General features: G+C 42.3%; 1 protein-coding gene and 1 non-coding gene across 2 annotated transcripts in view; both read left to right on the forward strand.

Annotated features, from left to right (window-relative positions):
- Positions 1 to 22166, forward strand: part of LOC116919491 — a 36758-nt gene that overhangs the window by 3119 nt on the left and 11473 nt on the right. The window lies entirely within an intron of this gene.
- Positions 66 to 5490, forward strand: LOC123466242 (insulin-like growth factor-binding protein complex acid labile subunit). Its single transcript, XM_045171143.1, has one exon. It carries the CDS (start codon positions 3118 to 3120, stop codon positions 4897 to 4899), a length of 1782 nt encoding a protein of 593 aa, XP_045027078.1. The 5' UTR covers positions 66 to 3117; the 3' UTR covers positions 4900 to 5490.

Raw genomic sequence — 22166 nt, forward strand, 5'->3', positions numbered from 1 at the left:
CCAGCTGCGTGTATATGCGCCCGTCAAAGTTGTCGGAAGCCGCTTGATTTTCTTTTTCTTCCCTCTTTTATTTTTTTGTTTTCTTATCAAAGAGTTTTTTCTTTGTTTGTTGCTGTGAGTTGACGTGACGATTCCTGGCCATCCTCAGGTTATGAGATTCACTCACACAAAGACTTGTAGGTTAGACTTGGGCTTTTTTCGATCAAGGGCTGATAGATGATTTTAGGCCATCCATTGTTTTTAGGGTAAAAAAAAAATGCATTTAAATAGTTCTCTTTTGAAAATTGGACTCTGGCCCAATCGATATGGGCAGTACAGGCCCTCACCTGAAGGGTTTCGTGTGTGGGACGGGAGGGAATAAAATGCGAAAGAAAAGGAGAAATAACCAACCGATGATGGATCGATCGATTGGTTGACCTCGCACTGAAAGTAGAATAAATCATACACGTAAAAATCATCTGCTCTTTACTAGGGTTTGGAACAAGGAGAGATTAGAGATTTCGAATTTTTCACGCACAAAACTCGTCGTCGCTTTCGCTTGGCATCAACGAATCTCACACAATAAAATTTTTCTGCTTTTCATATTCCACGGCAATATCCGCCCCCACCACTAACACCCGCCAGCCACATCCATTTCCCAAATATTTGTTATTATTGCTTTTGAAAAAAGAATAGCTCGATGTAACGTCTGTTCATGTCTAAACACGACAAAAAATGTGGGTGTGGAGGTGTCCGATTGTATGAAAAGGAACGTTTTCTTTTTGGCGGATTGATGGGAGATTTCCAGAAGAAAATGTGCCTCTTTTGTGTTGATAGACACAAACAAAACAAAAAAGTGTTAGCATCTAAATAGTGACAAGGCTATTTGGATCTCGCGTGAGCTGGGCGGGTCTTTTCCCCAATGTTGGGAAGGAATCCATCCAGGAGACAATGCTTTTTTTTCTCGATTGAATATCAACAAAAAAGAACGCATTTTCCCACATTTCCAAACAGCCTCTTATCATTTGCATCATCCAACTTCTTTTTCCTTGTCCACATTTTCTTTTGAAGTTAAGTGAATTCTTTTTCCTCAATAGTTTGAAAGGGGGTGGTCGTGGAATGTCAATCGAAAACGAAAGAAACTTGTTGGGAGGGCTAAAGTCTAGCAGGTGGTGGTGGTGGTGGTAACAAACAATCGGAAATCGAACTGGAGCGGAGTCCTATGACGCCATTCCAGAAAGAAAAAAGAAAAAAAAAAATACTTGTGATGGATGGAGAGCTAAGAGAGTAACGCACGCTAAAGTTCTCGAAAAAGAAACGACTTGCAGACACACGAAAGAGTTTAACTTCGGACGTCGATCGTATATACCTTATCAAAACAACAAAGGGCCTAAGATAAACAACAGAGGGAGTGACGTCTACGGGGAGAACCGGTTTCACCGATCCCATCGTTGCGTGATGGCGATGGCTCCGTCAAAAATCATGATGGCCGACGTTATGGACCCATACACGTACGGAATGGCGTGTGCCCTTTGCTCTCTCTCGCTCTTCGTGAGCAAGTTTTCTCTCTCTCCCCTTGACGTGTGTGTTGTGCCCTATTGAAAACTTTACCTCCAGAGGGCAGACAGGCTGCCACACCCACTTCGAGTTAGTGGATGGATGAGGGGGGATACGAAAAAAGAAAAAAAATCGACTGGAATCAAATCGAATTTGTGTCGCTTGGTTTCTGTACACACACACGATCTCCTGTTAGGCTCTTTTGTTTGTTTGTTTTTTCCCGATTGCGTTCAACTGCGTGTATGTGCGTGGTTTTGCGGATGAAGTACGCACACCCAATCGGCGGGGATCATATAAAGTTGGATTGCATTTTTCTCTTTCAACGGCTGGATCGTTTCCGCTCAACCGACTTATCCGCCCAGCTTCTTGTGCTTACGAATCCCTCCATCGACTGTACCGTATAGAAAAGATTCTTCGATTGTACACCCTCTTCATCGCATACGACGTCGGGAGAGAGAGGGGGGGTTGAAAGCGGATGAAGCGTCGCTGGAGTGGAAATATTATATCACTCCGCTCTCGCGACGCCATGCACGCTTTGCTAGCCACGATTGTTTCACATAACTTGGCTGACATTTTCCGTTTTTCCCACAGTGAAGCAAAATCGGAAGAGGGGGGGCGAAAGTAAAAAATAAAAACTCTTGACGATGTGTGAGGGCTGTATCGTTGGGACCTTTATTGTATTCTTGCAACAACAATAGCGTTAGGACGAGAGGGGGGGTTAGACATTGAAATATTGATGTGCCAATGAATCCGGCTCGTGTGCGCCCACTCGGGCGAGTTGGCACTCCTGTTGGATGATGTGGGGACGCATTAATGGATGCTTGAGCGATTCATTCACACACACACGATGGATGATTTATACCGTCGGATTATATAAGATTCTCTTCGCTTAGACATTTTTGACTTTTGATAGCGTCCCCCCCACTCGTTTTTTTTTTCTGTGCCTATTGTTGAATTGTTTTTCTATTATTTATAAGGAATGGTACGAATATACACATTTGCGGAAGAGCACTCTACATGGAAAAGGGGGGGTTCGGAAGGGCACCCGAGGAAGGAAATCGTAGCGCGTTTGAATCCGGCGGAAGAGAGCGCTTGCGCGTGCGAAAAAAAAAACTATTGTCAGGGTGTAGGGGGGGGAGAGAGACTTACCACCGTCGACATCCGTCGGTTGGGTGACAGTGCGCACAAGCCGAGAGTTCACGTCGGTCACCAAACGAAACGATCCGCTTCAGTTGATTTCCAGTTCACCTGTTTTTTTTTTTTGTTTTCAGGCTTTTGACGTCCGTCTCTTGAAGTGTACACATTTGTCTTGTGTGTGATTTTTGTTTCTTGTTCGGTGGCCAAACCTTTTCTTGGTCATTTTCGCGTGTGTGTGTGTCTTTGGCGCCGCCCCTCAACCTGTCTCGTTCGCTTTGAAGGTTTTTGGTCGTTGTGGACAAATGAAAGCCATAAGACATTGGCCGTGATGAAAGACGACTGGAATCTTGTGAAGACAGCTGGATCGTTTTATTATTAAAGACAAACAAACAGCGGAAACTGTTGTGTTTTGTAAAAAAGAAAGGGAAAAGAAGAACAACAAAAATGGGTTTAGATCACAATTGGTTGTTTGCCCGTTGGCTTGTTGTGGTGGTCATGGTAGCGACTCCTACGGCAGTTGAAACTTTTTGCCCGTCCATGTGCCAATGCGACGACAGTCTACTAGAAACCAGCTGTTCTGGCTCGAAACTCGATTCTGTGCCCATCTTGTTGAATCCTTCGTTGCGCTCGTTACACTTGGCCCACAACCGCATCGCTTCTCTTAGACAATCTGTCAGTTTTTACGGCGAATTGCGCCGTTTGGATCTCAGCCACAATGTTCTCCATTCGTTGGGTTTGCTCCATTTCCAGCCGCTTGGCCAGCTCGAATGGCTCAACGTTTCCAACAATTTGGTCTCTTCCTTGGAAATGGAATCGTTTGCCGGACTCGCATCGCTCACCGTCCTCGATCTCAGCGCTAATCGGCTCACTCGACTGACGGACGACCTGTTCGCCGAACTACCTTCGCTTGTCACGCTCATCCTCAGTGGCAATAAAATTCAAACGGTGGCCAGCGGAGCGTTCGAATCGCTCCGCAAACTGCACACGCTGCGTCTCGAAGACAATAATTTGGGTAACGTCCCTACGGCCGCTCTAGTCCCCCTGGCCGCTGGTTTGCGATCGTTGCATCTCGGCAAAAATCTGATCGAGACGTTGGAAGACGGAGCGTTCCGTCATCTTGCCCGTTTACGGCTGTTGGCCCTTAACGACAACGCCATTGACCGCGTCGATCCTCTGGCCTTTGACTCGCTCGTTTCGCTCGATGCGCTGGATCTCAGTTTCAATCGATTGGATGGACCCATTGAGGCTTTTACGACCGTTTCGCCGTTGACCCATCTGGATTTGTCTGGTAATATGTGGCGCCAATTGCCGGCCAACTTCTTGTCCGGCCTGCCGCGTCTCCAGACGCTCAACGTTTCTTATATGGAATACTTGCGGTCGGTTGATCCGGCCGTTTTTCACATGACGCGGCCCGCCATCACCAATGGATCTGTCGTTACGATCTCCACCTCACCTAAAGTCTTGCCCATCGTCAATCTGGTCATGACCAATAACGCTCTGTGGAATCATCTGCCTACTGGCCTTTTCCACGGGCTGGACGCCCATCTCGTCCGTTTGGATTTGAGCGGCAACGCGTTTGAAACGCTGGAAATGGGTGGCCATCATTCCGATTGGCCGCATTTGAATTATCTTAACGTGGCGTACAATCCGCTGGAATGTAATTGTTCCCTCCTCTGGCTGTGGAACATGTTTCAGCAACGCAATCATTCGCCTACTATCGTGGTAGTTAACGTGACGTGTAGTGGTCCACCACCTTTCAGCGGACTGCCATTGTCCAGCCTGGAACAATCGGACTTGATGTGTTCTCTAGCGCTGCCCGTCTCCATCATAATCCTGTTGGTGATGTCGTGGATCGTCTTAACAGCCGGCCTGATTGTCCTCGTCATCTACTGGCGGAAACGACAAAATCTGAGAAGAGAAAGTCGATTGATGATTATTAAATCGAGTCATCATCATTATCATCATCGCGATCATGCGTTCCAGCACCATAATGGCACCAGTCCCATTTTAGGAGGTGTGGGTGGTGTTAAACAGCAACAATATGGGATGGATAGCAATAATAGTCCAGCATTGTCGGGCCATCATCACGTCGGGGCTACTATACCGCATTATTATCACCACAATCATCATCTCCATCAACAAGCCCAATTGGCCGCTACGACCAGAGACGAGTACACGTATCATTGCGCTGGAACGATCAAACGCATTCCCGTCACCGTCGTCTAATCCAATTCGATTTGATTTTTCTCGTTTTTTTTAATATTTTGATTGAAAGAAAAATGCTAGTGGCTTTACACTAGACTATCACTTTAAATTGGCGATGCAAATTTTTGTTTTTTGTTTTGTTTTCCGGAAGAGAACCACTCCCAATGTAAATGATGTTTGTGGAACGGTGGTAGGGTCCGATCGATTAGTTAACTCTCGCAATATGTATAGATGGGGTTCGTGCGGAATTGCATAGTTGACGGTGATCTTTTTGTTCATAAGACAAGAGTCATAAATCGTTCGATTAACGTACCAAAATGCGGCCAGTGTAAAACAATAATAATAATATAATAATGTACAGATCATTTCTTTTGTTTCTTTTGATGAATTTTTCAGCGTTGTTGTTGAAGAGAGGTTAAAGTTTGGGTTTCTTTAGTCGACTTGTATTTGTCTTTGTCAGAAACCAGTACCCAAACAGTGATACCGCGTGCAGTTTTTTTCTTTTCTCTTTTCATTTTGAATAATGAATAAGGACCGTGTCTCTTGATTTTGTAATGACCCTTCGTCGATGTCTCTGTAAATAAATATCAAAATAAAATATTGATTACCTTACATGTACGACTGTATCTGCTGACGTTGATCGTTCAATTTCGCCGCCGCCCCATTTTTTATTTTATTTTTTAAAAGGAATCGTATCTTTTGTTTTGTTTTCCACCCCCTCATCGCTAGCCATGTGATTCCGCTTGCATATAAAAAGAGAAAACATTTTTCTTTATTTATCTACAACAGAGATGGCTACACACGATCGACCGCAATGTGGTAGCGAATCCGCTGGGGAGCGCGGGCAACGTGTCCAATGTCTAATTTGAAAACCAATCAACAGACCCACAGACATCGAAGCCTGCTTTGGGGGAGCGCTACCTTCCTCTTTTTTTCTTTCGCCTACAAGGATCCTTTCATTTCCCTCGCATAACGTCTATACATCTTGGTTGTGTATATATGCTATATACTATTAAGCGAAGCAAGGAAGAAGCGTTGATGGGAAACACGTCGCTTTTTATAATAGCGACGCAAATGCTTTCAATCCGGGGTTTCTCGTTTTTTTTTTTAAATTCTATCCGGCTGTATAGGCTTTCACGCCGAACCCTCCCTGAAAAAAGCTGGGCAAGTACTTGGTTAACGGACCTATACATTCTAGCGGAACGCCAAGAGGTCATGTTTAATCCGCGGGAAATCGTATTCTATCTGGTATCTCTCTGAGAGCAGCGACTAGGAAATCTTTTCGGTTTCGTGTTCACAAAGGGAAAAGAAAAAAAAAAATGGCAAAGAGAAATAAAAGCTGCGTATTGTATTGGAGAAAAGGGGGGGGGGAAGAAAAAGAAAACTGGGAATATTTCGTGACTTTTCGTGTTGAATATTTTGTTTTCTTTCTTTGTCGCTCCTGTGTGTGTAATAAAGAGACAGCCATTGACCCAAACTAATCGGATTTCTGTCCGCACATAGACGCGGACGTGTATAATCTCCTTTAGGCTTTTAAATCTTTTCCTTTTGCTTATTTTTTTTTCCCTTCTTGATCTGTTTGACGACCGAATACCCTCCTGCCCAGTGTTTAAATTAAAAATTTTTGTTTAAGTAATTCTCTGCATTAAGTCCGGCTGTCCGTAGAATTTTATTGATTGCGTTTTTGAATTTTTTGTTTCGTCATCTGTTTGTTTTGTTCGCTTTTATTTTATTTTTTTCTTGTTGAACTGGCGATCAATTATCAATGGACAAGGTTTCTTGTTGGGTATCCCGAACCGCGCCCGTGAGCAACTCATACATAGAATATTTGTGTATCCAGTTAAAAGAATAAAAATAAGAAAAGGAGGGGAGGCGGGAGAGAGACAAGGGGAAGGCCATCACGAAATAACGCGCGCGCCTTTTATCGATCCAGCGTACAGGGCCGTCATCCGTCTTCTCACTTTTCTTTCTTTGATCTATGCAAAACTCGCACGCACACGAGTTCTGTCTACTCGTCTTCTCTCGATCGGCGGCCAAAAAGAACCTCGATCGCGCGGCGTCCCAATTGTGTGTCCGGGAATCCCGGAGATTGCAGCCATAAAACACACCGACTGTGCCACCACCACCTTTTTCCCGTCCGTCGCGCACGCTGAAGATAGGAAGGAAAAGAATTTTTTCATTCTTTTTAGCAAACAATTCCATTTTTCTCTTCGTCTTCTCGTTGGCGTAGACTCTAATTTGCATATTCTAGTCATGGTGGGAGTCGATGGGAAATTTAAATAGAGATGTTTGTTTTTCTATACTCCGCTAGGTGCGACGTGTACTTGAAAAAAAGAAAAGTGGGATGTGACTATCGAGAGCTTGACAAGCTCAATAGTATTTCATTTGAATGTTTTTATCGACTGATGACGTTTGTGGGGAATCCAACACCTTGGCATCTCCAATTTTTGTTGTTTTTATGCCTAAAACAAAAATGAAGAGAGACCAAGGTTTATTGATTTACGTACAGCTTCTCTCTTTTCTATATCTATGATGGTGGTCGAGGAATTTTATCCGCTTTGACAGTTGTGTACTTGTGCAAGACGTCATCGACATCGTCGATCATCGGCGAGCGAAATGTGCCTTTGGTGGGTGTGTGTGTGTTGAGAGTCGTATAGCACCGCCGATCTATTGTAATACCATCTCGACATATACCAGAGAACGAAATGTAATCCGTTTATAGGTTTCCCCATTTTCTTGTTCCCACAAAAATTGATGCCCCGCCCAAACCTAATCGTTCATCGCTAATTGACGTTTTATATGTTCTCCTGCGTGTGTGTGTGTCTACTCGTAATGTTATTAATGCACACGATAATGTAGAACTCGGCTATCCGCATGAGTCAGAGATTCTTTTGATCGAGCTTCTCAAACAAAACAATTTTTTTTTTGGGGGGGGTACGTGTAGACGGATGTTATGGCCGCCATCAGCTACCGGCTACGAATCCCAAGAATTTTTTTTTTATTCCTTTACTCCCGAAAGACATTGAGATGAAGAAGTCATAAAAAAATACGAATTTTTTTTTTCTTTCTCTGCGTGCCGAGACATTTTCATTTTTTTTATTTTTTGGCTGTAAGGGGTGGAATAAGATGATTTATATGGGCCCCCTGCCTCGCGTTTGTACCTCACTATAGCGGAGCGATTACGAGACAACGGGCGATGGCGGTAATTCAAACGCCGACGCCATCATTCTTCATCTATAGCTATTTTCTTTTTCTTACTTTCAGAGAGACACACATTTTCTTATTTTTTGTGTGCGTATAAAAAAAAAAACAACATATGGGCGGCATCGTTATTCGAAGTCACTCAGCAGTTAAAAAATATCTAAGCACTTTTTGAAACTTGGGACTTTGCACTTCTTTGATGTCAAATATAAGCAAGTCTCTTGTTGAACAAACTCTTGAACTTCATTAAGAAAGAGGGACGTGTGTTGCACGTTGGACGGCCGAATGTGGACGTGTAATGATTAAGTGAGCGCAAGACACCAATGGCTGCTGTTGACGCTGTCACCAACACAAAGTTCTTCATCTTTAGTTTTCGCTACCAAGAACAGTCAAGATTTTTGAAAGTGCGTCTTTGTATTCGTGGACGTCGATATTCATTGTCTTTCCTTCTCAAATCCCTTCCCATCCCCCCACAACAACACAAAAATGGGGGGAGGGAAAAAAGACTTTTCGCTTTCGCCGTTGATTGTGTGTCCTTCATTTGTATCCCAGTCTTCTTTGCCGTCGCTCTACTGACGATGATGAAGAGGACCAGCTCTTGGGAGGCTGTCGGGTGGGGGAAACACAACTTTTGAGTGCGTGTCCCGTTTTCTCCGTGTCCCGTCGGGCGTGTGTATTTAATCCCTCTTAGATATATCCGTGTGTTTCACAGTATAGAGAGCAGATCCCTCCCCTCCCCCGTTTGCTATAGAAATGGTCGGGCGAACGCGCAGCTGTTTCGGATGGACGGCAGGAGTTGTGTGTGTGTGTGTGTCGTCAGACGAGAAAACGAAGCAGAGGGAGGGGGTTTCTTTTGTGCGTGTCACGACCACTTGAACTGTCTGCTCAGCAGCAAACTGAAGAGAATCCCGCCTCTTCCTCTTCGTCGCCAGCACCTCTGCGTGTGAGGCCAAAACTCTGAGAGTAATTATCTCGGCGTTTGCCGACGTCATCCCCCCTGTTCCCTTTTAAGAGCTGAGATTGGAAGACTTCGCTGATCTTACGGATGGTCTGCTAGTCGATCTATTTGGGTCTTGAATTCAGCGTATTTGCATTTGTCATCGACCTCGGGGTCGTCAAAAGAAACGATCGTTTTTCACGATGCAATTCCATCTGCACTTTGCGCAGCACGGTGGATCGATGGCTGAAGGAGCCTCCTTTTGTTGGTGCCCGTTTGTGTCACGTTTTGATGATGTAAAAGGTCTCCTTTTGCGGGGGTATTTGAGCAACAGCGGAGCTTTGCCACGGATGGAAATCCATCTTCATTTCAACGCCTCGCTATTTTGCTTGGGTTTTTGCCCTTTAATTCCGGCGTTATTATAAATTTATAGATGGTTGGTTTCGCGGTTGGTATAGGACGGGTCAGTATTCCTGTAGTCCAGCAACCCTATCATCTATAAAACACACCGCGAGGGCGGACTAAAAACCAATTCTCTCCTACGCTCCTGACTTCATTTTCTCGTGTCCCTTTTTTCCCTCTCTCGTTTTACTAATGAAATCCGCGCGTCGTCGTTCGTCCTCCACCCACAGTCTATTGCGTCCGGCCGTTTCGCCTATCCCTCCCAAACCGTCAGAGGAGATTGGCTTGTGCTGCTAATTAAAAAAAAAACTGTGAGAGGATAGTGAGAAGGGCGGATTGCGGTTGAAATCTTTTGGGCGACGGGGCATGAGATAGTTGCCCAATAGCGCGCTGTGATTGGAATGTTTAGGGTAACATCCTTTTAAAGCCTACGTGGGGGGGGGAGGGGGTGATTGGAAATCTTCTAGATAGTTTCTTTGTCCCGAGAAAGAAAAAAAAAAAAATGCATTGCCAGCTTGTTTTCAAGTGTCTTATATATAGGGACGAACGAGGGACAGAAAGAAAAGTGAGAGGGGAGACAAACTATGTCGTCGAGTGGGACGTCTTTCTTGTACAGTCCTGGACTTGTGTGTCGTACAGTATAGAAGAGAAAGAAAAAAAAAAAGAATTTAGTTTCGTATCAATCCCTATGTATAGGCTACTCCTGCAGGGTAGGGGGGGAGGGGCGATGGATGGCACTATAAGGTTTCGTGAAGTATATGTAATAGTAGTAGTATATTACTCCTTTGGATGGAGCCGGACACGTTTGCTTCGCCTATGGAATTCAATTCTCTTTTGCGTCATTGATCCTTCACTTCTTTTTTCTATTGAAGAAGAAAAAAAAAATAATTCAAGAGTTTTATCGATCGGCATTATCTTTTTTTTTCTAAGGGGGGAGCGTCTATCTATTTTACATAAAAGTTTCATCGTGAAAAAAAAAAAATCTTTCCGGTTTCAGAATGGAAGGAAATTGCAGTAGAGTAAATGAGGAAATGGATAAAATAAAGACGATGAGGCTAGAACCAGAAAACTTAGTTTAACTGCTAAAGGGGGGGGGGAAGGCGCGCGGCTGGGGGGGTCATTTAAAATTCAGCTATTAGTGAACTAGTGAGTAGATTGGGTGAAGTGCCTCCTACATCCAACTTGGACGCCGTACCCCGCGCTACGATAATGCTACTAGCACAAGGAGAAGAAATGTTTCATTCTTAAATTTTATTGGCCGGCCTCTGTACGGAAATGACTGGAGGGCAAGTGTACACGAGCGAAAAAGAAATTCAACTTTTATTTTTTCAAGCCAAAAAAAAAAAGTCGGTTAGGGAACATTCCCCAGTCGGCCTTTTTTCCCACTAACTTTGTGAAATGTTTAATGGCCTTTTCTCTGTGTGTGTGTGTTTAAGTTAGTACTACACGCGTTTTTATTTTTCTTAATTCTTGGCTTGAAAGTGAACTCTCACGGGGGACGTTTTGTTTCTTAAATAATTGGAGAGGCTCTATCTCATTTGGTAATAATAATCGCATATTTCAAATGTTGGCCGGTCGATCGGATCCTACACGCATAATTAGATGCGGAAGGATTTTGTTATACAGCCAGTTAAAGTCATTATTCATTTTCATTTTTCACGTGGGGGTTTGCACATTATACGATTTCCCCAACATGTTGACTCGTTTTTTTTTTTTGAATGTATCACGCACAGCTGACACCTCGCTACATTATTACACGTATATACAACAAACATACACACGCACACATAGTATACGCACACACCTTTCAAAAGAAAAAAATATATACGACGCCGGTAGGTTTTCGTTTGATGGGGACCTCTAATGGGATCAAACGATGTGCTTGGTTTAGTGTCGCAGTTCGTCGGGTTTTGTAAACGCGAGAACGGGGGTGAGGATCAATACTTGTATATTTTTCTCCTTGCGACTCCGTCACGATTTGATATGCGTCCGTACCATCTCAAGTCCGCCCGTTTTATCATTTTTCAAACTGAGAAATGAAAAAGAAAAAAGTGAGACATTTTATTTTTATTGTTTGACAGAAAAACTTGGTTAGAGTAGTTGTAAGTTTATTTGATTATTATTTGACATGGCTTTCACGTTGTCATCATCCCTTTTTCTCGTTGATCGGGAGCATCCATTTGTAAAAGTAACAAAAGTTTTTACTCGCCAAGTGTTACCCTTTCTCTTGTAGGAAGGGATTTTGACGCGTCAGACACGACTGATCTCGTTTGTCAAAAAAAAGTTTTACACACCTATTTCTTCTTTTGGAGGGGGGGGGGGAGGGGAATCCTCCCCCTTCATAAAAAAGAAAAGTCGATCCTTTTTTTCATGAAGATGGGGGAGGTTATGGCTTTACGTGTTTGTAATGTATATTGAACACAACGGAACAAACTGTTTTTTCAGGTGTGTTTATGAATACGTCCGCTTAGAAAACGTAATATTTCGCATTAAAAATTCTTTTTTTGCTGTGCCATTTTGTTGTCCTTTGTTATTCCCTTTATGATTGGTTGCTTTGAGATACCCCCATGATGATGGCACGTGTTGGTTGCCATGACATCGGCGTTATGTCTGCGCTTTGGCTGTTGTTGACTTAAAACGGGGGAAACACATTGAGATAGAGAGAGAGAGAAAAAAAAAAGACAATTCCCAACCATAATTTGAGTCGAATGCAGAAGAGTCGTCAAAAAAGAAATAGGCTTTTTTGTTTGTTCCTTTCCTATATTCAGACGTAAGATAAATGGATGTCGGTGGCAGCCGACGCCTTTTCCCCCCTCCTCCATGTTTGTCATTATTATTCTCTTCTTTCTGAAACGATCGATTTTGTTTAATACAAGAGAAAAAGTCCCGTGATCAAACAGAACCGTTCGTTAAAACAGATATCCCTTTTTTTTTTTTTTTTCTATTTTCTGCATCTCTTTTATTGGCCTCTTATTCGATACAAATCTGATCAAGTCTCGCTGCTGGCCATTTCACTAGCGACCCGGATATCTATTTACGACCGTGTTTTGTTTTTTCTTAGTCGTCGTCGTCGTCATTAAAAGAAAACGAAAACGGGTATAATAGGGAAAAGAAATAAATCCAAAAATAAGAAAAGACGTTCAATATGACGACGTCCATTTTTCTTACAATATAACTAAGGACGGACGAGTTATGATGCCAATAAAGATTGACGAAAAAATAACAAAACAAAACAAGGAAAAACATAAAAAATGATTGCAAACTAGGCGAGACGTTATTATTGAGAAGATGGGAGCGAAATTATAAATCCCCTTCTATAATTCCCGCGTGTGACACGGAACAGCTGCTGGTCTGCAAAAGATTGTATAAGAGCCGGCCAAAAGTTTCTTGTTTGTTTTCGGGGCAACAGTTATACAACTTTGGGGGGGCCATAGGTGTGCTTTCCTCGACCGTGTTCCTATTTTTTGAATTTTCTTTTCGTTGTCCCTTTTTTTTTTGTATGTTTGTGCGTGTCTAATTTGATTATCTAACGATGTAACAACTTGTGCAAACACGGACCCGCCAATAGCGGTGAAACAAACACGGGCGACTCGTTCGCTTTTGTTTCTTTTGAAAGAGGGGGGTGTGTCGTGTTTTAAATTAAACTAGGCAGTCGCACAACAACACAACACACAAAAAAAAAACAGATTATGAAACAAATAAATGAAATGTTTGAGAAAAAAAAAATAAGAAACCACACAACAGGAAGGGATTGCCTTCGAATGGCTTTAAGGTCTTAGAGTGTGAGAATAGGCAATCAGATAAAAGGCTAAAATGGCCCTCATAAAAATAAATGCGATAACAAAAAATTCGAAACAAAAAAACTAGAGATATTTACCTTCTTACGGTAATGATGGTGTCAGCCGCTTGAATCTTGTAACAACTTTACGACTCTTAAAAGAGCCCCACCCGATATAAATTTAGCCACGGCCCTCGCGAATCCCGATGCCATTCTCAAAGGATCTTTCTCGTTAATTGCGCACATTACACTTGTAATTGCAACGTAAGCAAAGGTTCACCATAACTTGTGTTTTATCTGGCCTCCTCCGTATAGAAAGAAACTTTGCATACATCCGATCAGGTTGAACGGCTTCCACAGTTTTTCGTGAAAAAGGGACGTTCGTACGTGACCGTAGAGACGGCCATTACTCCGATCTTTAAGATGCACAGACAGTACGGAAAGAACTTGCCGCTGAATGCCGCACCAGAGGGGCCCAAACAGCCATTAGTTTAGTCATCAACTTTATAGCTCTCGGCTATTGGTTGGCTGACTTTTCTTTTGTTTTGCGAGATAAACAGAGGTGGACTTTGAATTTTTTGTGCTTTTCGTGATGTTTTATTGCTCCCAATTGGGTCGTCTTCATCTTTTTGTCGTTTTCTCCGACTCACGTTTCGTACGAGCATCCGCATTTCATCATAATGCCACTCGCGAAAAAAAAAAGGGGGGGGGCAAATGTTGCACATCATTTATTTACACAAGTTCCATCTCTGTTTTTGGCACGTGTACATTTATTAGCTTGACGGCCGTGACTTGACGACCAAATGCTTGCCTGCGTTGTTTGATAGTCCCCCCAGTATCTCTTACAGACAAGCTTTTGGGGGGGTGGGGGGAGTTTTCTGCCACAACCAAGTGATTTGCAATTCCTCACGTTTTCAAAACGTACAGTCGACACGTTGAGCGTTGAATCTATAGACGTTGGTTATATTTGTAACAACTCTCTCGGAGATTGAATTCTTTATACGTACTTTGTGAGACGGAGTGTCCATGGCGGTGTGTTAGCCAGGATCATTTTCTATTTGCGATTTATCAGAAGCATCGTAGAGATCCTTGCAATAAGTTTCTTTTCTTTCTATGTGTGTGCGTGGCTTTATTTTTACTGGCTGTCGTTTGTATCGATTCAATGTGTCGTCTGCTTCCAGTCATGAACAGTTTTTTTGTTAACCTACGAAGAGATAGTGCTGTGTTCCACTGTACTTTTTTTGTTCCCCCTCTTTTGTTCTGTTTGGTTTTCCAGGGGTGTAGGGTAAAAAAAAAAGCGAAAGATCACACAAGAGTCAGCACATCTCTCGAATTCTCCCCTCCACCGCGCCCAGCTCTCTTACGTTTACCCTCCAGCTTTTTCGATCTTGCGGATCGATGTTGAGCTCGTATCTCTTTTTTTCCATCCCGTTTTTATGGATCGACGCCCCCCTCCTCTCTTTATATAACATACACCAACTGTTCGCTTATCTTTGCGCCGTTATCCGTCGTTTCTTGAAGTGGTTAACTGATCACGACGGCTTTTGGCGCGCGCCTATGTCTATTATTCTTTTATTTTTTCTGCTGCTGCTTGTGTTCTATTTCTTGTTGTTTGAAGTCTGGGTGTTTACAGGATGGATCTTCTGTTTTTTTTATTGGGTAACAGTGTTGCAACGCACAGCTGTTTCCTATGCGCATGATTGATGACGTTTGGATGACTCTTCTTTTTCTGATGATTTAGAGAAAAATCTCTTCTTTTTTTTTTAATGTCACGTCTTTAAAAAATACAAAACTGGGCTGACTTTGTTTTGTCTTGCGATTAAGGGCTTTTTATATGCGGCCGTACGCATTTTGGACTTGATTAATGTTTGTGTGTTATCTTAACTGCTCGTTAAGTTGCTTGATGATGTTTGAACTGGATTATTCCCGTTGCCTGTGAGAAATTTGCGCTGCAGTTAAAACCAGAGTCTTGAGTTTATGCTTTCACATCTGTTGGGGAGGGGTTGTCAAAGTAAAAAGTCCAACCCGTCCGTTGATAATGATGACTGGGCCTGCTGCTTGACGACTTAAATGGCACCCACAGCCATTGAGCCTACCCTCTAATTGTCGGAAATCTCTTCTTTTTTTGTGTGTGGATTGGTAAGCAACAAATGAGGATAGGCTTATCATCGTATTAGTAGAAAAAGACGTTCATTAGAAAAGATCCAAATCGAAAGATTAAAGCTTCTACCTTATTTCTCGTGCGCGTGGACGTTACGTGTCATTGGCCGGATTTATATCTTTTATTTTTGTTCTCTTGTAAGAAGAGAGAAAAAATAAGAAAGAAATAAGAGCCGGTGGCAATAATCCTGGAACAGGACAGATAAGAATGGAATATAAGTAGCTTCGTATTTCTTTTTCACATAGTGCTGTGCTATAAGAAAAGAAAGATGACACACATTCTAGCGCTACCCCCTTGTCTCTTGTGACGAGTTTTGGCCCTCGTTTAGAGAGGGGGTGCGACTGAAGATGAGAACTTTTCTTCTTCTCTGTGTATTGTATATGTGCACATGAATTCGGTAGTTAAAAAAATGAGCGTGAAGCGCAACGGGTTCCTTCGTTTACGCAGTCCAGTCGGTCCTTGTTTTCTTCTCATTTTGAGAAACTTTCTACCAAAGCTGGGCCGCTGACGAATGTCAACTATTCACCAAAGCGAATGGGGAAAACTGGGCGTTCCAAAATCCCCCCCCCCCCTTTTTTTTCGAATAAAATCTGCGGTACTTTCGTGTAATAAATGACCGGAAGTTTTCGTTCGTCGCTCGTAAAGTTTCCCTCAACGTCTTGCTAGCATTCATCCAATAGAATTCCTCTTTCGTCAATGATAGTAGACTCAATTTTTGTTTTCCCGTTTACCCTCGGCCCTTCCTCTCTCTCTATATGGGCGTGGTTTCGATCTCTTTCATCTCAATGATACACAAACAGATACAGCACAGCCGGCGACCTTATAAGAGGGATCAATATCGAAAATAGCATTGAAATGATTTGAAAGGTTTTATTATTTATTTTTTACTATTACCCCCCTTTGACTCCGTCTTACCTTTTGTAAACTTGCTTCCCTACTGACTGCTTATAGTCATGAAGAAAATAAAAATAAATAAAGACCACAGTCAGAGACCTCAGCGGGAATCGTGTGTTAACATTTAAAATACCATACGGAACAAATAAACAAAATGCCTTTTTTTTTTTTTATTTTAAGGTATATATTATAAAACGTAGAGCATATCTATGTGGGCTTTTTTAAAAACTTTCCTCCATTCTCGGAGAGACGTGAGCCACGTACAGCTGAGGAATTCCCATCCATCGCGCGCGCGAAGAAATGAATGCGCACACAGACAGAGAAGAGGGAAACTGCGGGCGCGGAACTATTCCAACTTTCCACGTAAAGTTCGAAAAAGAAAAGAATAAACTTCTCATATTTCAGATTGGCATGACGGAGCCCGTTCGAAAGAAACAAAACTTTGCACGCATGACGGACAAAAGAGAGCCTCTCTATTTATACTATACTTTTCGTAATATTTACATTAGTTACTTTTCTTCGGCTTATTTTGTATTCAAATGTCTCTGGATTAATTTCTTCCGTTTGATGAGTTTCATCTTCGCCGGGTTTTTTTGTTTTCGTTAAAGTCCAGTTTTTTTTTTTTGCGGATGGTCTTATCTCTTTCTTGACATCTCGCATTGCCGCTTGATGAGTCGTCTAGCAAAGTCTTTCTGGCCGTCTCGAGTACTAGCGGTAGTTAAGATGGGACTGATTACTCCTGGATGGCTTGGCTATTAACCGTTTGACTGTCTCGTTTGAAAACCTTTTGAAATTGCCTCGTTCCTTCCTCATCGTCCCTACTGTGCGCAATCGAAAACGTTCGTCCTCTACAGAAGATGCAAATGAGAAGAAGACTTTTTTTGGGTTGTATAATATTAGAATAGAATCGTCCTGAGCCAAAAAGCGACAGCTCCGTGCGGATGGCGAGGAAGAGATGACTCGACTTTCAGGGAGAGAAAGGGGGGACACATCACTTGACATTCAAATCCTTTTAATGAGTTTTCCGCCTTCTGCGCCAGGGGTCTAGCCGGCAACTCGGTTTCGGATGTCTTCCGTTCCGTGGATCTAGAAAGAGAAAACCAAGTGAAGGTACATGTTTCTTTTTTTAAAAAGGGTGTGTTACTTTAAGAGAGAGAAAAAAGTGGTGATCGAATCAAATAACAATGGCATCCTTGCTCTTCCGTGACTGGCTTACGATGGAGGAGGGAAAAGCCGTCACATACACGCACGTTGTAGAGTTCAAACGACGTTCTATTTTCGTGAAAGTGGATGTGTACAAGCAGTACAAGAAAACCTCGCCAAAAAAAAATATAAGAAATTCGGTACGAAAAAAATAAAATAGTTTGACTTGAGAGAGGTCGGATAATATTGGGGGCATCCCTTTGGTCTTTGCACGCTTTGATCTTTCGTAGTCGCTTCTATCCCGCGCTGTCGGTTCGATATTTGTCCTTCGCCTGATTGCCACTTGTAGTCGGCCCCAGCGCAAAGTTTCGCTTTTCTGTCTGGCTTTTCGGAGTAAGGCAAGGCTCTGCATAATCTGATTCACAATCCATTTTCTTCGTGTTGCCTCCCGCGTGACACGGCAGACCATCTCTAATAATCTTTTTGTTGGTGTCCTTCACCTTGATCCTAAAAGACAAAAAGAAAATTTTCAGCTTCTTGTGATTTTTTTCTCGGCATCGATCCCACCAAAAGAATTTTTGAAAAACATCAAAACGAAAGGCTTTTGTGTCTCAATCTTTTTTTTTTAAATTGACATCAAATGGCTTTCGGTTATTATCACCTCACCGGCGCTATTTTGTATATCGTCCTTTTGTGTTAAACAAACAAAAGGTGGTGTTGTTTATCTGATGTAAAGAAAAGTTTTTTGTTCACGTGCGGCAAACGCGTTCGATTTCATCTCTCAAGAGATCAGGGAAGAAAACGATTCCCGCTCCTGCTCTCTAGGGACTCCCGGTGTTCACGCTATAGAATTTCCCCTTTGAAAAAGAAAAGGGGGACGATCATAATCGAAATCGACCTATAACGTCTAAAATCAAATAGGCCACAAGATGGCGCTATGTGCGAGACATATTCCGAATTGCGGTAGGCTTTCTGAAAATGGTGACAAACTCCGGGCTGATCCCCCGGAGTCTCACGAATTGGATTAAAACGATTTTTTTTTTCTTCTCCCTCTTTTCCCTTTACGTTTATTGGCTATTTCTTTTTTTCTTGAGCTAAGGCAGCCATCACTGACGACACTCTCTACTTAATCCACGTCAATAACACGACGCACTTTACGTGATTATTGCAGCGTTTATCGACGAGACATTTTCTTCCCTTTTTTTTTATGTTATTATAGCAGCGGTTGGCGCTGTTGTCATGACGGCGGGTTTTGGTTCGAGGGTCTTGTTAATATCAATTGGATGTGATACTCTCCCTTGAGATGTACAGCGTGTGTACAGTCCATGCACGAGTTCAGTGTGTATGCTCGATATCTTCAGCTCTCATCCTAGTGGCTCTTTATCCCCGTTCAACCCCACATTTTCTGTCCAATTCAACCGACCGTGAAGACCTTTCCCCCTTTTCTTTCTTGAGGGACAAAGCTTAAAAGTTATGTGCGTCTCCAAACAAGGAGGAGGAATTGCAAAACAGGGAGGGGACTCGAGGAAAAAAAAAATCGAATAGAAACGACTTGACTTGCTTCAGTAGTTTTTGCTCATCAGTCTTGACACCGCCAAAGAACAGCATCTGGCCAACAGACGTGCCAAAAAAAGAAGAAGAGCGAACAATCTGGTACATTATAACACCATTGCCAAGATTTTTTTTCTTTCTTCTTGTGTTTTAGTTTGTCTGGTGCTCGTTAGGTAGTCGCCGACTGATTTGTCATTGATAGAGTCATAAATCAGGCGACAGCATTCCCCACTTTGTTTTTTTTATACTTTGCCCGATGTGCGCAATAGGGAAGTAACGAAAAGCGGAACATTTACGGCGGGAGTTACGAAAAAAGATGATAGTAATTAAACTTTGGGAGATGGAAAGGGACAAAAATTGTCGCTAGAGTGACAGTGTGATGTCGGCATGTGCGTCGGGTCTGTCTCAACATCTGGAATGTTAATGGAATGCTCAGACGGGCAGAAGGAAACGATCCGCTTTTATGCTAATATCCCTGTAAAGCGGCCGCTGGAATGAGATATGTCCCTTTACCTTTTGATGGATGATGGAATTGATTCGTTGTCGCTGATTTTGACAAGCAGAGCTTTTTCCCTTTTTTCTTGAAAGTAAAAGTTCTTTAAATAGTTAAAATCGAACGGGTGGGAGGACGGAACGAATTGGCTTTTTTTAGCTCCATTTCAAATTGGGTATCCTGATGAGTCTGATGAATGACTAGAATATTATAGCACTAAAGTCGTCACTGCAGCCCTATAAATCGGTCCAATATTTTCGTTTTTGTTCTATTTTTAGCCGGCCTCTTTTGCTTAGCCCTAAATGGGGATAATGTGTTTGTTTTGAATGCCAAATATTCTTAACTTTTATGCCCACCTTAATTGAAGATTACAGGCCATTTAATAATGTGGAAGAGTCAGATGTTTTGGTATCTTTTTCTTTTATTTGCGGTTCTTTCTCGGTGCACGTTTTGCTTCGGTAATTTTTTGTTCGATTTGGGAACTTGCCAACATTTTCGTAGCCTTTCGTTCGATGAATTTTGTCATCAATTTGAAAGGTAACTGACGATACTGTTGTTACCTTACATTTTTGAAGTAGATTGTCTGCTAGGTCGTCAACTGTTCCCTTTTCTTTCCATTTTATAATTCCCATCCTACGGTGGTAAAAATATTGGGAAATGAACGAATTTCCAACGTAATTCAATCTCCAACGTAATATTTCATGTTAGCGAAAGAGGACGAGGGAGGCCTACCCCACGTCACCGTCATAAATTGTGTTCACTCAATTAGACTCTCCTATAAATGAAGTCTAGCAGACGCATCAATTTTTTTTTTTCCAAATTTAAACTTTAAGAAATGCCTAACTAAACATCCCAAACTACGTTTATCCGAAATTTGTCTTTGCGATTCAACATTTCCAACTTTGTCATGCGGCAAACTCACGAACCGAAATGCCCCGTTGGTAAACAAAGTCAGTGTCCAGACTAGATACCTTTGATCCTGGGCTTTAGGGCCAAAATCATCTGCGCCATATCAACAGTCCCCGCTATATACTTCGGGCCATGGGTACAGCAACAACAACAGAGGGGCTAACGTCACCCGTTGTTGTTGTTTTATTATATATATATACCGCATCGTCAAATATGTTGCCGTGTTTTGTTATGGACCACTCGCGTTCCGGATCAATATTGAACGTAACCGGGGACATTGGTAGAGAACGAAAAAAATGGAGGGACAGTATCTAAAAGACTTGGACTGTATATATATAACTCTAAAGATAAGGTAACCATATATTTATAAATGTCGTATCTATAAAGATGTAGACATAGCAAAAAGGATCTTTTTTTTTTTTATATATACGTCGGAATAGAAGAAGAAAAAAGGGAAATGTGAAAGCTCACCGACCTCCATCGATGTCCCCCAAATAATAATCATATCGTCAAAGAGAGAGAGAGAAAAAAGGACGACAAAACGGGCTGGAAATAATGGCGTCTCCAATGTCGCCCATCTGTAATGTGTGTGCAGAAGGAAAAAGAAAAGAAATTGTGTTTTTCGTTCCATCTTGGCCAGTTTTCTTCTAGATCCCCTGTCGTTCTTTTTCTTTTTATCTCATTCCCTCGGATACTACTAGTATCAATAAATAATCGTAGATATCTTTTTACAATGCACCATTAAGTATTCAACGATAGATCGGGCACAGCGTGTACATTTTCAAAGGGAAAACAAACAAAAAAAAATCTATTGGAAAGAAAGGAATAAAACAAAAAAACAATCGAATTTCTTTTTGTTTGTAAGAATCTGCAGCTTTTCAGCAGTCGATCTGTAAATCAATGTTTTCTTTTGTTATGTGATTTCATCCGCTTCATGAAAATCCGACCGCCGCTATCGGCCAGAAGAAAATAGTCCTTTTGTCTCGTACTTTGTTACATAAATCTGCTGAGTGGTCCGCACTGCCCTCTGTGCACGTTTGGCATTTTATTTATTTTTTTTTTAATCAATAAAAATTGAGAAAAAAAAAGGAACATCATCATTCATCAACAGCACGAACGAGAGAGAACAATTGGTTTAGCCTGGAGCGGCGAAGCTTAACGTCGGGGAGGTCTGCAACAACTTTGATTATTCATTCAATTTTCATCGTGTAGCTGTCGTCTATATTTGCATGTGATGCGCGTAGGGGGCGGACGATATCGTGTCGGTCGTGCTCTTGGCTTCGACTTCGAGATAGCCCCTTTCTTTCAATCTTACAACTCGTGCGGATCTTTCAACTTGCTCGGCATTCACATTTTTCTTCTTATTTTCTGCAACAATTTCCCTTGCCCGAATGAAACAACACGACGAGTTGTCAGTCATGCGACGTCGGCGTGCTGCACGCGAATTCCCGCGGGCCAATCTTTCTCAATCATGAGATAGATGGATAAAAAAAAAAGAAAAAAGGGAAGAGTCATTTAATCAACCCAAGTTCTTTTCACTTTTCTTTCTTGTCTGGGGACGAATGCGTGAGGGACCGTCAATGTCATCGCCGTACGCGTTTCATTTGTCACCGTTCGGCCCCCAATCCTTGATAGGCTCGTAACGAAGAATATGCCCCCTCCCTTTTCAATTTCATTAATGGGTTACTAGGGCCGTTGCATAAGGTAGACCGAGATTTATTCTCGGAGCGTTTTGCCTTGACTTTTGTGTTTGACGTGTCTACGAAGCTTTTTTTTTTCAATCTATAATGACCTGAATCAATTGACTGACGCCGCCGCA

The sequence above is a fragment of the Daphnia magna genome, linkage group LG3, assembly GCF_020631705.1.
Source record: "Daphnia magna isolate NIES linkage group LG3, ASM2063170v1.1, whole genome shotgun sequence".
NCBI classification, from domain to species: Eukaryota; Metazoa; Arthropoda; class Branchiopoda; order Diplostraca; family Daphniidae; genus Daphnia; species Daphnia magna.